Here is a 13749-nt window from a genome sequence, read left to right as displayed (position 1 = left end):
TATTCTCTTTTGAACTGACTGGTCACCACAAGGGCCAGCGTTCACACTGGTGAGCTGCCCATGATTCTGAAGTGTTCATGGGGTGGTGAGAAGACAGTGCCTCCGATTCAGGCGGGCGAGGAGAGAGAAGAAGGTTGTCACGGTGGCAGTTTTGTGGTACGTGGGGTGGATTTAGGCTGACTACAGGGAGAAGAGAAGGTCTGCAAGGCAGGGAACGCCCCCACCCCAAGCAGAACCTTGGGGACAGGAGTCAGCCCACAGCCTGTTCGTCTCACCCCCTGCCCCCCCACACACACACACATACACTTCACCTACAGACGGCCCTTCCCTTTCTTCGGGCTCTGCAGTGGTTCCCCTCCTTTGGCTGTGCCTTCTGATCCTGAAGGTGGCCGTCATCGTCCTTCTTGTCACAGCAGCTAACATTTACTGAACCCTGCTGCATGCCACTTGACTTCACTCATTCAGCCCTCTCAGCACCCCCAAGGAGGCGTGTGTACTGTGATCCCCGTTTTACAGATGAGGACACAGAGGCACAAAGAGTTGTCATTACTCCAGCAGGAGAGCTGGAATGCAGTCCCAAGCAGCTTAGCCCCAGAGGCAGCCCTTTTAGTCACCAGATCCTGTGACATCCCGGGACCTCAGTACATTACCTCCCTCCCCCAGGAGGTTATAGCATCTGCTGTCCCCGGTCCTGTAACAATACACTGGCATCTTTTCTCTAAGGGACCAGCGGGGGGAAGCTAAATCCACCCCCAGCACCCCCTGCGAGATCACCCACCACAGAGCTTTCAAGCAGAAGCCAGCAGGCCCCAGCCTGGACCCCAGCACAGCAGCCGGCAGGTCAACTGCGCAACGGAAGCCTGCATATCCTCGGTGAGTGGGGTCACCTTGTGCTGCGCTGGCTGCCCGTGTGGGAGTGGTTTCCCTTGGCCCTTGGAGGGAGTGTGCCAGCCCAGCATGTCAGGGTGTGTGCTTCGCAAGAGCAGGGAGCTCCCTCCAGGGCAAAACAGCCGGCAAGTTGTGTTAAAGAAGATTTCCCTTGAGGCTTTCTGGGAGGCTCCAGAAGTCATCCTCTAACTTTCTGATTGCGATGAGAAAGACAGAAGAAAACCAACATTCAGACTGTATATGTGTGTGTCTTGTCTGTCTCCGTGGAGAAATCCACGCCTATTGGATGACAATAGAAGGAATGGAGGGGTCTGGAAAAGGTGAAGGGATGAGTAGAAGGCCCACCAGACAGAGGGACGGTTAGGGCAAAAATACCGAGAGAGGAAGGAAAGTTCTCTAGGGTCAGACCCAAAGCCTAGGTCACAAAGCAGGGACCCAACTAATAAAAGGGCCACAAGTCTCCTGTCTCCTTACAATCAGGAACTCAGGGAAAACCCTGTTTGCTTTGCGGAGTTCCAGGTCTCCCACTGGACATAAGCTATGCTCCTTCCCACCAGCCAAGCTGAGGTCTTTTAATCTGCTCACCCCTTCCAAAAAAAGCCTTCACCAGGGGCTCAGGAGTAGCTGCAGGTCCCAGGCACTCTGCTGGTCCCTTGTTGCTGTCACGTTCCCCACCTCTGATTCTGGACCCTGGATAGCTCGTGATTTCTCCCTTTAGAAGTTTCCGTAAGATATTGGTCAAAGCGAAGTGGGGTGGATGATAGGGAGAGTCTGTTGATTTCACTTTTCCTGATTCCCCTTGTCTGAGCTAAGCAGTAAAAATTGAGAGGTGATAGATAAGTATTCCTAAGGAGGAATGGCTCAACCACTAAAGCCCTTGAACTGGGCAGGCAAACCTGTGTGCTCCTGGAAATTTTCAAGTTCATCACGATAACCAGAGTAATTTTTCTATTTTCCACGTGTGCAGATGACTTTGAATCTAAATTCACGTTCCATACCATGGAAGACTTTCCTCCTCCAGATGAATATAAACCATGCCAGAAGATTTACCCCAGCAAGATCCCCAGAAGTAAGTACCACTTGGGAAGCCCGTTGGTTTTCCCTGACCCTCCAGAATTAAATGCTTAGTATGCATTGATGGACCACAGGCTGCCTAAAGGATGATGTTATGATTTCACCGTACTACTAGGAGAATACAGTGCTATTCCTGCTTCTGGAAGGATCTGAACACTTAACTTATCCTGGCCCCAGTGATTCTTTAGAAGCTTTTTACAGAACTCCAGAGTGAATTGTTTGGCTTTGGATTTGAGTGCCTGGATTTACCGCTTGTCCCTCCCCTCCCAGAGTTTTTGATAAAGTTGCTAACCACCCCAAGACAACAGCAAAATGGGAGACAGGAGCTTCGTATTAATACCCGAGAACATTCTAAATGAGTGTTCAGAATTCTGGCAGACTGTGAAATGAAGAATGTCCTTAGGTCAGTGGTTCTCAACCTTGAATACACATTAAAATGACCTACAGAGCTTTTAAAAATCCCAAAGGCCAGGCTGCACCGAGACCCATAAATCAAAAATGCAGGAGGGGACCCACGTGGCAGTATTTTTGAGAACTGCCAGGTGATCGCAGTGTCCAGCCAAGGACGAAAGTCTCAGGCTGATAAGAGCCTGACTTCTCCATATTTCATCATGTGGCCAGCCTCCAAGTAGAGGCCTTCACTCTGCTTACCTCCTTAGCCCCCCAAGAGTGGAAGAGGAAGAGGCTGGCGTAACCCTCAGGCCCCAAAGGGCAGAGAAGCAAGTACTTTAGGAAAACAGGAAGCAAAGAAAAGCAAAGTGGGAAGTGTTAAGCACACAGCGAAGCTGCCTATTAGTTCTGGGCCAGTGCTGAGCCAACGCAGTCAGGCAGGGGCTGGCAAGAGGGGACAGAGACAACAGCATGGAGTAATAAGGAAAGCTGATTCCCACGCTCCAACGGGAGTCAGGCCCCCGGTCTCAGACATCTGTGGACTAGCATGGAAGATCGTCTGGGTCCTGGGATAGCCCAAGACCGTGAACCGGACTTTGGCGACGTCCCTCCTCCAGGGTTCATCCCCCTGCAGGCAGATCAGGGAGCGTGCACCTGCTCCCTGCTCAGCTCACAGATCCTCTTGAAATCAGCCTGGGCAGGTCTTTTTCTGCTGGGATTGTACACTTAGAGAGAAGTGACCTTGTGTGCTTTTAAAATAATGTGCAAACACTGCTGCTGTGAACTAAGAGACAGAGAGGAAGGAGAGAGGAGCAGCATGAGACGGAGGGCCAGAGACGGACTCCATATGGTCACACTCCTGCAAGGCTCATTCCTTTCCCTAAGCAGGTGTTTGTTAACTGGCCATGTTCATGCCACAAATCCCACCGTTCTCTGCTACACCCAGACAGTGAATGTGACAACTGGCCCCTGGGGGCTTTTTGGTTACTGACCATGACCCTAAACCAGAGGCCAGAAACGACATAATTTGAAGCTCTGTGGGCCCTTTGGTCTCAGTCACAACTATCTGGTTGCGCTGTTTTGACCAGAAAGGAGCCATTGACGATACAAAAATGAATGGGCATGGCTGTCTTCCAGTAAAACTTTATTTACAAAAAACAGGTGCCTCAGGGTACCTGGGTGGCTCAGTGGGTTAAAGCCTCTGCCTCCAGCTCAGGTCATGATCCCAGAGTCCTGGGATTGAGCTCCATCTGGCTCTCTGCTCAGCGGGGAGCCTGCTTCCCCCTCTCTCTCTGCCTGCCTCTCTGCCTACTCGTGATCTCTTCTGTCAAATAAATAAATAAAATCTTTTAAAAAAACAAAAACCAAAAAACAGGAGCCTTCTAGATTTGGTCTGCTTGCCCTATTTTGCTAATCTTGGCACTAAACCATTCCAGAAAAGCAGATTCTCCAAAATCTCACTTCTTTCTCAGTACTGTGCTTGGCAGTCCTTCAACCTTCAGATGCGGTAAATTCAATAGTTTGCTGCTTTTTGAGCCCATGGTGCCTGGTCCCTTCCCTGGGAATGGAAACAAGGCTGTGCCTCGTACAGCTCGCCAGGAGGGCGCAGCTGACCATCTGTGCTTCCTCTCATCACAGAGAAATGGCCACATCAGGGCTATATACACACAAAAATAACTGGATGCTCAGGAAAAATGCAGTTTAAAGAAACGTAAAGAAAAAGAAAACCTGCTAAGTGAACTGACATCCTACAGACCAGGAAGAGTATTTGCGATTTCAGAAATAAAATACAGCTTTAGAATAATGCAGCATCGGCCGACTCGAAATCCTCCTTTGGCTTCCGAGCACCATTACACTGGCATGTTCCTGCCCTCCCTGTGAACCGTAGGGTAGAACCTTGGTAATTCTATTAGTGTGAGTCTGATACAGTTCATGCCTGTCTGATTCCATTTCTTCGCACAGTTTTCCTCCTGCTCCCCACTGATCTGGTTCCCCGAGACTGGAGTTCGTGATCTGGGAGATGGTGTTGGTTCTGTGGGATGAGTGTGTTCTCATGCTGTCTCGTAGCAGCTCTGGCTTCGTCTCCAACCGCTTGCTCGCTTTCTCTCTCTGCTCCTGACACCCGCACACAGCACACAAACACCCTCGTGCGTGGCTTTTCCACTTGTCCTCTTCACTGTCTCCACCCTGCCCATATTAGTGGTTTTCTTTCTTTGATAGGATGATTTTACCTAATTTTTTAATTGTTTTAAAAATGTGTTATATTCCTCAATAAGTCAATTGTAGAATTACCATAGGATCCAGCAATTCCGCTCCTGGGTATACACCCAGAAGGATTGAAAACGGGGTTCAAACAAGAGTTCATGCACAGATATTCCCAGCAGCACTCTTGGCAATAGCCAGAAGGTAGAAACATCCAGTGTCCATCCACTGATGAATGGATAAACAAAACGTACAGCCATGCGATGGAATATTCTTTGACGACGAAAGGGGATGTCAATTAGAAATCCAACCCCATGGCTCCTAAGACCCACCTGAAGTGCCCACACACCCAGCCCCACTCCCTACAAAACCTCCTTTTGCCCCAACAGCACAGACCACCTACACCTTGTAAAACATTCTGAACACACTCCCACCTCTGGGCTCTGGGCTCTTTGCACTTGCTGTTCCTTCTGTGGGACACTTTCCCCAGATGTCCATTAGACTCACTCGCTGTGTCCTGTGGGTCTTTGGTCTGATGGCATTTTATCGGAAAGTTCTTCTCTGACCGGTCTTTATTGAGTAGCAGCCCTTCCTGCCACCTGACTTCTGTTCTCTACACTCTGCTTTCTTACTTTCCTCAAAGCATTTATCACTTCCTGACATATTATATATTCACCTGTGTCCTGTGTGTTTCCCCCAGTACCAGGTAAGACCCAGAAGGGAAGGGATGAAATCAATTTTTATGCACTGGAGTCTATCACCAGCTCCCAGAATGGGGCCAGACACACAGACACTTGATAAATATTTGTTGAATTAATAGACAAGAAAGTCGGGGTGCCTGGGTGGCTCAGTCAGTTGAGTGTCTGGCTCTTGGTTTTGGTTCAAGTCAGGATCTTTGATCTGAGATTTGCACTAGGCCTGCTTGGGACTGCTTCTCTCCCTCTCCCTCTGCCCATCCCCCAGCTCATGCACAAGCATGTGCTCTCTCTCTAAAAAGAAAATTGATGAGACTCTCCAAACATACATACATTGCAAAACCATTTACAGAATAAAAAAACTGGAAAACAGCACAGATCTCCAACAATGGGGTTAAATACATTAAGGAGAGCCACAGGATAGAATCCCATGCATTCCAAGGAGTGTTGTTGACTATTCAGTGACATGAGAAAATGCAAACACAACTTTGAGAAGTAAAAGCAAAACACCCAGCACACTAAAAGTACATAAAATAGAACTGAAATTTAATTTAAACAAGGAAATGACTTTGCAAATCTATATGGAAAGGAAAAGGGAGAGACGTTGACCAAATAGAAAAGAGGCTAGAAGCACATCCATTGAAGTGAGCTCAATGATAGAAGAATGGGTGATTTTAATTTTCCTTAGGCTTCACAATTTTGTCCAAGTTTTCTGTAACAAATACATATTACTTTTAATAATCATTAAAACTAATTTTAAAATTCTAAAATTTCCAAATTATTAGGAGGGAGACTCTGGCCAGCGCTTGGTCTGAGTACTTGTGGAGGAGAAACGTGGCCCTCTGGTACACGGGGTGACCCCGCTGAGTTCTGTACAAGCGGGATGTGGTCTGGAAGGAGTGGTAAGCAAGGCTCATACCAGCCTCAACTAAGACATGACAGTCGGGGAGGAGAGGAAAGGCCAGATATGCACCTTCTAACATCTAGGTCTGGCAGATGCTAGAATTATCATTTGCAGTGAAACCTGTCATTTCCTTTGGTTAGAGACTGTGAGAGGCCCCCAGGGTTAGAACGGAAGGGCTCTTTGAGGTCGTCCCCACCCGCCCGGTTCTTTCATATACAGCTGAAGCAACCGGGGCAGAAATAGGATGGCCGCCCCTGGTCACAGCTGGTGGCGAAGCTGGAGCTCGGGTGGGTGTTATACTAAGTGAAGTAAGTCAGTCAGAGAAAGACCATTATCATATGGTTTCCCTCATATGTGAAATACAAGGAATAGTGTAGATCATAAGGGAAGGGAGGGAAAACTGTATGGGAAGAAATCAGAGAGGAAGATAAACCATGAGAGACTCTGGACTCTGGGAAACAAAGCAAGGGCTGCAGAAGGGGACGTTGGGGGGTGGTGGAGTAACAGCGTGGTGGGCATTAAGGAGGGCATGGGATGTGATGAGCACTGGGCACTCGCAGTTATATGCAACTGATGAATTATTGGACACTCTGTCAGATGCTAATGATGTACTGTATATTTGTTAATTGAATTTAGATTCAAAAAAAGCTGGGGCTCGGGCTAAAGTTCTCTGCTCCGTGTCCAGTGCTCTGTGCACCCCACCTTGCTTCCTCTCCACCCGGTGCCACGTAGCCCTTAGCTTGGAGAGACCATGCTGGCCCAGAGCTGCCGGTCAGATCTGCTTCTCCTAGGAGTCCAGTCTGCTCTAACCCACCTCCCTAGGCCAGGCATCGCGCTGCAAGGCTGGCTCTCCGACCCGGCTTGAGCGGCCAGCCACATCTGGGAATCCTCTCCGGTCCTTCTCCAGGTTCTGCAGTGTCTGTCCTCCAGTTGGTCGGCTGCAGAATGGATTTCTTTTTCTCTGATATGGAGTATCTCTGGGCCTGGATAAAGGCACAGACTGGCTTGGTTGACAAATGAGAAAAAATAAACCTGGAAGCCAGCTTGGCCCTCAGGCCTCTGCGCCTTCAGTCCTGGCACAGACTTTCTTCTCTAAGCCTCGCAGTTCAGAGAAGGCTTTCGTATCTGGCTGCTGTGCTCAGCACCGGGGCAGAGGGGCATCCGTGTGCCGGGAGGCCGCAGCTGGGGTCACTCAGGCTGCTCTGAGGGATAAACAGCAAGCTTCGAGTAGTGGGGACTCTGGGATAGAAACAGGGATTAGGCAAAGAAGAGGCATTTGGGGTTGCTCAGGTGTTTTATTCCCTATTGTCTCCCTCTATATTCTTTGACCCCTTCATTATGAGAATATATTTATATGTAACTTGTGTGATATTTAAGCAAAATACATTTTAGAGAATGAGCTCAAGAAAGAATCCAAGCTCCTAGAAGAAAGCATCATTTATTCAGCATATAATTACCTTTTATTCCCTTTTTTAACCAACCCTAGCACGGCGCTTGGCACACAGTGCTTACTGGCCAAATGAGCGATTCTGGAAATGGTGGCTTGTTCTGAGCTAAGAAGCTGTCACGTGCATGTAGGCGACAACCTGTTCCGCTTCCAGCAGACTGGACGAGATGCTTTTGCATCCAGGCTGGGCCATGGAAGCAGTGGGTGGAAACACTCAGCCTAGGGCGGGGAGGAGCCTGGAGGTTTCAGGCTGACCGGCTCCTGGTACCCTCCGTCCCTCTGCTGTTGCTCTGAGCGCCAGCGGAGTCTGAGTTTCTCAGCGAAGCATGCAGTGGTTCCTGGGCCGATAGACCGCTGAGATCCTTCCTGTTTCTTTCAGGCCGCACGCCTGGTCCCTGGCTGCCCACTGAGGCCACAGGGCAGAGCTCAGATGACATCAAAGGCAGAAATTCTCAGGTAACACCTCCTCAGGTCTCTGAACGTAACAGCAGTAGTTCTCCTCAGGGAGCCCAGAAATGCTGAGAGAGTGTGCTTTGTCCCTAAAGCTTTACATGCTTTGCACAGATTCTTTTGTCCTTGGGGAAAGCCGTTTGGTGTACCTTTGTTTCCAGCTAGAATGAAATGCGTACAGTTTCAAACTCTGAAGAGGGAAAGGGGGGCTTCCCCAGAATCCCCCCACCTCCAGAAGCAAGGCTGGCCACCCAGAAGCCCTTTGGAGCCCTTCTTTAGGGGTCACCCCACTCCCTCGCCGCTCCCTCTTCCCTGGTCACAGTGGCTGGGGAGGCCGGATCAGATACTACTCTGCGATGTGCACCAAGCGTGAGTCAGGGTTCTGTCTTGTCTGTGGAATACAGGGTATCTCACGGCCCCCGTGGGGGTTTTTCTCCCATCAACGTGATCATTTCCTTTGGCCAAATGTAGTCACGATTCAAGTCCTGGAAGCTGGGAGGGAAACCAGACGGGTTCTTGTGGGATAAGACAGTCTTGGAAAAAATGTCCTCCTTCTCACACAAGGCAGCTTGGACAGACGGTCTCCTAACCCCAGGCCGAGATGACATCTGCTCAAGACAGGATCTCATCTTTAAAGGCCCTTAGTTGGGGCACCTGGGTGGCTCAGTGGGTTAAAGCCTCTGCCTTCCACTCAGGTCATGATCCCAGGGTCCTGGGACCGAGCCCAACATTGGGCTCTCTGCTTGGCAGGGAGCCTGCTTCCTCCTCTCTCTGCCTGCCTCTCTATCTACTTGTGATCTCTGTCAAATAAATAAATAAAATCTTTTTTAAAAATAAATAAATAAAGGCCCTTAGTTGTACCCTGGCCTCCTCCTGTTTCAGAGTTCTATGTGGCAAAGGGGATGGCCTGCCATTCAGCTGGGTCCTCCTGCAGCCCCCTGGAACAGCACAGCAAGGAACGTGAGAAGGGGACAAGGCCCTGGACATGGGGATGAGTTCCTTGCAGGAGGACAAGCACCACCTTTTCTAACCACAGCTGAGCTAAGAACTGGGATAATCATGCAGACGATCAAAGGCTCAAAACGGCTGTCTGACTGCAGTTAAGGGAGAAATAGATAAGCACAGGGCAAAAGCAAACAGGGAGACTATATACAGAATTAACAGGCATCCGCTCTGGGAGGTAGTAGTCACGTCAGCGAGACAAAAAGCAGTCACCCAGAGAGCTCACAGGGTTCTAGACATGGTAAACTGCCCCCCAAGGGGCACTCTTCTTTTACGGCAGAGAGACCCAAGTGATCTGTGCATGGGTGGGAGTCCTGGGCTGGAAATCTGAAGGCCTGGGGCCCTTTGTCTTTACCTTTGCCTTGTCTTGGGATCTCCAGCAAGTTCTTAGTTTTTCTTGAGTTTCTGTCACATGCTGGTGTTTGGTCTTATGTCTATTTCCAAGATGGCGGTACGTCTTGAGACGCCATCAACTCTTTGTCCCATTTCATCCCTTTCACCACCCAAAACCCCTGGGTCAAAATCAGCCCCTTGCATCTGATGGGACCCTCAGACCCTGGCAGCCTCGTATGAATGCAGGAAGGTTGTGGTGCCCCAGCCGCGGAGATGTGTGTGTGTGTGTGTGTGTGTGTGTGTGTGTGTAGTCTTCCAGATCCCCCTGGTAATGTTCCTGTCTTTCCACAGTTATCACTAAAGACACTCCGGTGAGAAGACAGAGGAAGCCAATGTCCTGTGAGCCGCCTGGGGGTCCACATCGCCAGATGGGCGTCCCCAGGAGAACGTGTCTGGCCTCGCCATACTTAAGTTGCAATTCATTTAACATGCAAGCTCTAAGTGGAGCATTTATTTATTGTAAATACGTGGTTTGCACAGGCTTTAAATCAGTATGACAGCTCTTATTTGCATAATTTTAAAAAACCACACCCGTATTATGTTTCTCCATTTTCCAAGGATGCATCTTGGCATTCATCCATCACACCGATAGCGCCCTGTCCCCGCCCCGTGGTGTCCATTCCATGACTGTAAATAATGCGTGTGGGCTGGCCCTTCCTAGATTCTGAACCATCTTTAGAAGATTTCCTCGTTTGCAAGTAGTCCCAAAGTCATAGTCCCCACAGCGGCTTCTTATCGGCATGATTCTATATTCTCCTCACACACACACTGCAAAATCAAACCCAGTAATGCCTTATAAACGCTGCAGCTCAGAGAGAGCAGTGTGTCCCCACGCCCAGATAAGGCCACACAGCCTCCGGGGAACGAGATGCCATGTCTCGCTTCCATTTTGCAGTACAGGGATTTTTTTTTTTCTGCCTCATGTAAATATGACCCAAAAGAAAGGCAAGAGTGGGCTTGGCCCCTCCGATGCCAAGCACAGGGCCCTTTTGTAACAGAAAGCTCCTACAAGTAGCCAATGCCCTTCCTGTTTACAGTGCCCCCAGTTCCCACATGCCCCTGGCTTTCCTCATGTCCGCCTAAGTTCCCAACTCCTTCCTGGCTTCCAGGGTAAGGCAAGATTCATGAGACTTGGGTATTTTTTTTTTCTGCAAGTTAGAAACCTATCTCAGAGATGGTTGTTTGTTTGTTTGTTCTCCCCAAGAGTGGGATTTTCACGGAAACTAGGACATGAGGACATGTAGACAGAAGCCTCTTGGCCAAGTATCTGCCTCACTGACCTGGTGCCTCACTCCTGTGCTTAGGAAGCCTGGCAGCCCCCGCCCGGCAAACGCAGCTCCCTTCCAAACTAAAGAGGGCCTGATGGGTCTGAGAGCTCCCCCTGCCCTGTGGGGGGCGCACTTCTCTGTTGGGGTGAAGTGCCCAAGGCCGGCCACCCCTGAATATGGAACTGGTCGGGAAGGGCTCTGGCTGCTGTTCTCACACCCTTTTTCTGGAGCTGGCAAGGAAGTGGAAGTGTGTGTTTGCTTGCACCTGACCCCAGATGCCCCCCGTCCTTGGAGGAAGCTGTAAGAAGGGAAGGAGAGAAAATAGAATGAAACAGACTGACCCCAGGTCTGTGCTCAAAATAGGTGCAGATTAAAGGAAAAGGGGGGGCGGATGCAGAAAGAGTGGTGGAAAAACAAGTGTCCTTTGGAACAACCCACTCATGTGCTCAGACCTGAAGGACACCGTGCCCAGACCAAACCATCCAGAACAGGTAGCCGGTTAGGAGGGTTTGGGCAAACGTGACTGCGTATACTTTGCTGTTGTCTAAAGACTAAGATGGCATCCTACATTGTTGTGCTTTCTCATTCCAGAGAGGAGCCGCCGAGCAAGGTCAAGTGCCCTTCTCTGGGGAATCAGTCATGCCAAATTGTCACTGCTAACCCAATTGGAAAAGCAGCTTTTGCAGGTCAGCAGCTCTGGGCATAGCTGATTGGTTTTATTGGTTCTGGAAGGTTTCCAAAAGGTCGGGATTTCTTTATTATAACGGGACCCGCTCCATCTCCCTCCCAGCTGTAGGAAAATAATTACAAGGGTTTTAATTATCATGATGAAGAAAGCCCAAGACAAAGGCAAGTCCACCTTCCGAGGAGACTGGCTGCCCCGATGAGGTGTTTATGTATTCACGTTCCACACCCCTGGGATAGAACTTAAAAACAAAACCTATCAAGGACAGAGGGGAGGGAGGGGCAGAAACCAGAAACTGCAGCTAGGGAGACATCTCAGGAATCTGGCCTCCTATCTCTCCTCGAGACCCGTCACTGAATTCAGCGTGTCCGCTGGCAGGACAGACCTCAAGCCCCTTGACCATAAACTCACGCAGAGCCAACGAGTTCCAGAGCTCTTGCCACTCTCCAGTGTTCTCACTGACCCCGTCGTCTGTGGCTCCCCCGTGTTTCATATGTATTTTATATTTATTGATGTGCCCTCTGCAGACTCATTTCTTTGTATCTAATAAACTTTAATAAGTGGAAATGCTTCTGCCCGTGTCCTCGTTAAAACCCATCGAGGGTCACGAGTACTGACCGAAGCCAACCATTTTTCAGGGTTAGAAGGGCTTCTAAGAAGGATGGGACACGGGGGCGCCTGGGTGACTCGGTTAAGCGTCTGCTTTCGGCTCGGGTCATGATCCCAGGGTCCTGGGATGGAGCCCCACATCAGTCTCCCTGCTCAGTGGGGAGTCTGCTTCTCCCTCTGCCCCCCTCCCTGTGTCAAATAAAATAAAATCTTTAAAAAAAAAAAAAAAAAAGGATGGGACATGAAGGGTACTCACACAGAGCCCAATGCCAGCTGTGACACACTGTGTTTGAAACGAGGCCTTTCTTTTCTGAGCTGACATTTCTAACTAACCTGTATAATGTTTTCCTAGTTTTGAGGCCCCTGAGTGGCTCAGATGGTTAGGCGTCTGCCTTCCACTCAGGTCATGATCCCAGGGTCCTGGGATCAAGCCCCACATCCAGGCGCTCTGCTCAGCCGGGAGTCTGCTTCACCTTCTCCCTCTCTTCCCCCTGCTCCTGCTCTCTTACTCTGCCAAATAAATAAATATTTAATAATAATAATAATAATAATAATATGTTCCTGGTTTTTGTAGCTAAACTAAACTGATGGGTATTGAGGGAAATCCAAGGGAAAATATGTCTGAAATGCATTTTCTTAAAAAAAATAGGTAACACTGTATTGTTTTATTCATAGAAAATGGGCAGAGTATTGCTTATAGAATGCCCCTAATTTGTGTTAAAATGGAACAGCTTTTGATCTAAAGTGCACTGAGCACCTGCCCCAACTTAGCGAACCCCTCAAAACATCTGTATGGGGCAGTATCCTCAATCACCATTCTAGTATTTTCAGGTGGCCTCTTTGGTATGTGGTGCAGGGGAGATGACGTTCACCTGCTAGGTCAGCTGGCTTAGAGTCAAACATAGATCTATTTGGCCTCTTACAAGTTTGGGGATATAAATTACATAACCAGCGTGTGCTTCAGTTTCCTCATGTGTAAAACAGGGACACAAATATGGACCTAAGCATGTAGTGGTCAAGATGTAGTGACATAAGCCCTAAAGAAGCCCTTCACTCTTGGGTCCCAAGAGTGAATTGGGATGAGCACACCCCGCACTCTAGGGTACAAGTTTGCTCATTTCAGCTGAGTCCCAGACAGCTCACCCTGGCTATACCCTGGCATTCCACTTCAACTGTTACAGAGCGGCTCAGAGCACCCCCCTGACTGGCTCTGCTCCTGGATAGCAAGGAGAGAACAGTAATTAAAATTCATAGACGTTCCAGAAATAAGTCTCATCTAGAAACTCATTTCAAAGTTCGCTGCCACATACTGCCTCCTAATGAGTGAAGGACCCGATTTGTTTTATCTGCCGCTCTTATTAGCAGAGGTAGAGAGAAGCTCTTTCCCTACCAAAAGGGCCATTCTGAGTGGAGAAGAAAAGCAATGGCCCAAGATAATCCATGAAGGGGGTGAGGAGGGTCAAAGCCACGGACTACGGAGGTGAAGGAGCCATACTTTTAGGAACCGCTGATGGAGTGATGTGGGGCAGAGGTGGCAGCTACGAGGGTGAGGGAAGCAGCTCCGTGAGCAGGGCTGTACCTATGACTTGCAGGAGTGAGTTCCAAATTCTCACACCAGGCCCCAGGGATTTGCACATCCTTCACAAAGCTGCTCTGTTACAGACTGAATTATGTCTTCCAAAAACTCGTATGTGGAAGTCCTAACCCCACATCTCAGATTGTAACTTTCTTTGGGAATAAAG

General features: G+C 49.2%; 1 protein-coding gene across 1 annotated transcript in view; it reads left to right on the top strand.

Annotated features, from left to right (window-relative positions):
- The window catches only part of WIPF3 (WAS/WASL interacting protein family member 3), a 73961-nt gene extending 64100 nt beyond the window's left edge, over window positions 1-9861 (top strand). The window contains exons 6-9 of the mRNA XM_032305105.1: window positions 724-873; window positions 1856-1957; window positions 7980-8056; window positions 9737-9861. Coding sequence (XP_032160996.1) covers window positions 724-873; window positions 1856-1957; window positions 7980-8056; window positions 9737-9760 — 353 coding nt within the window. The 3' untranslated portion in view covers window positions 9761-9861. The remainder of the gene's footprint in view (window positions 1-723; window positions 874-1855; window positions 1958-7979; window positions 8057-9736) is intronic.
- The last annotated feature ends 3888 nt before the right edge of the window (window positions 9862-13749 follow it).

The sequence above is a fragment of the Mustela erminea genome, chromosome 11 (genome assembly GCF_009829155.1).
Source record: "Mustela erminea isolate mMusErm1 chromosome 11, mMusErm1.Pri, whole genome shotgun sequence".
NCBI classification, from domain to species: Eukaryota; Metazoa; Chordata; class Mammalia; order Carnivora; family Mustelidae; genus Mustela; species Mustela erminea.
The sequence above is the reverse complement of the archived record's forward strand: the minus strand, read 5'-3'. Positions and strand labels throughout refer to the sequence as shown.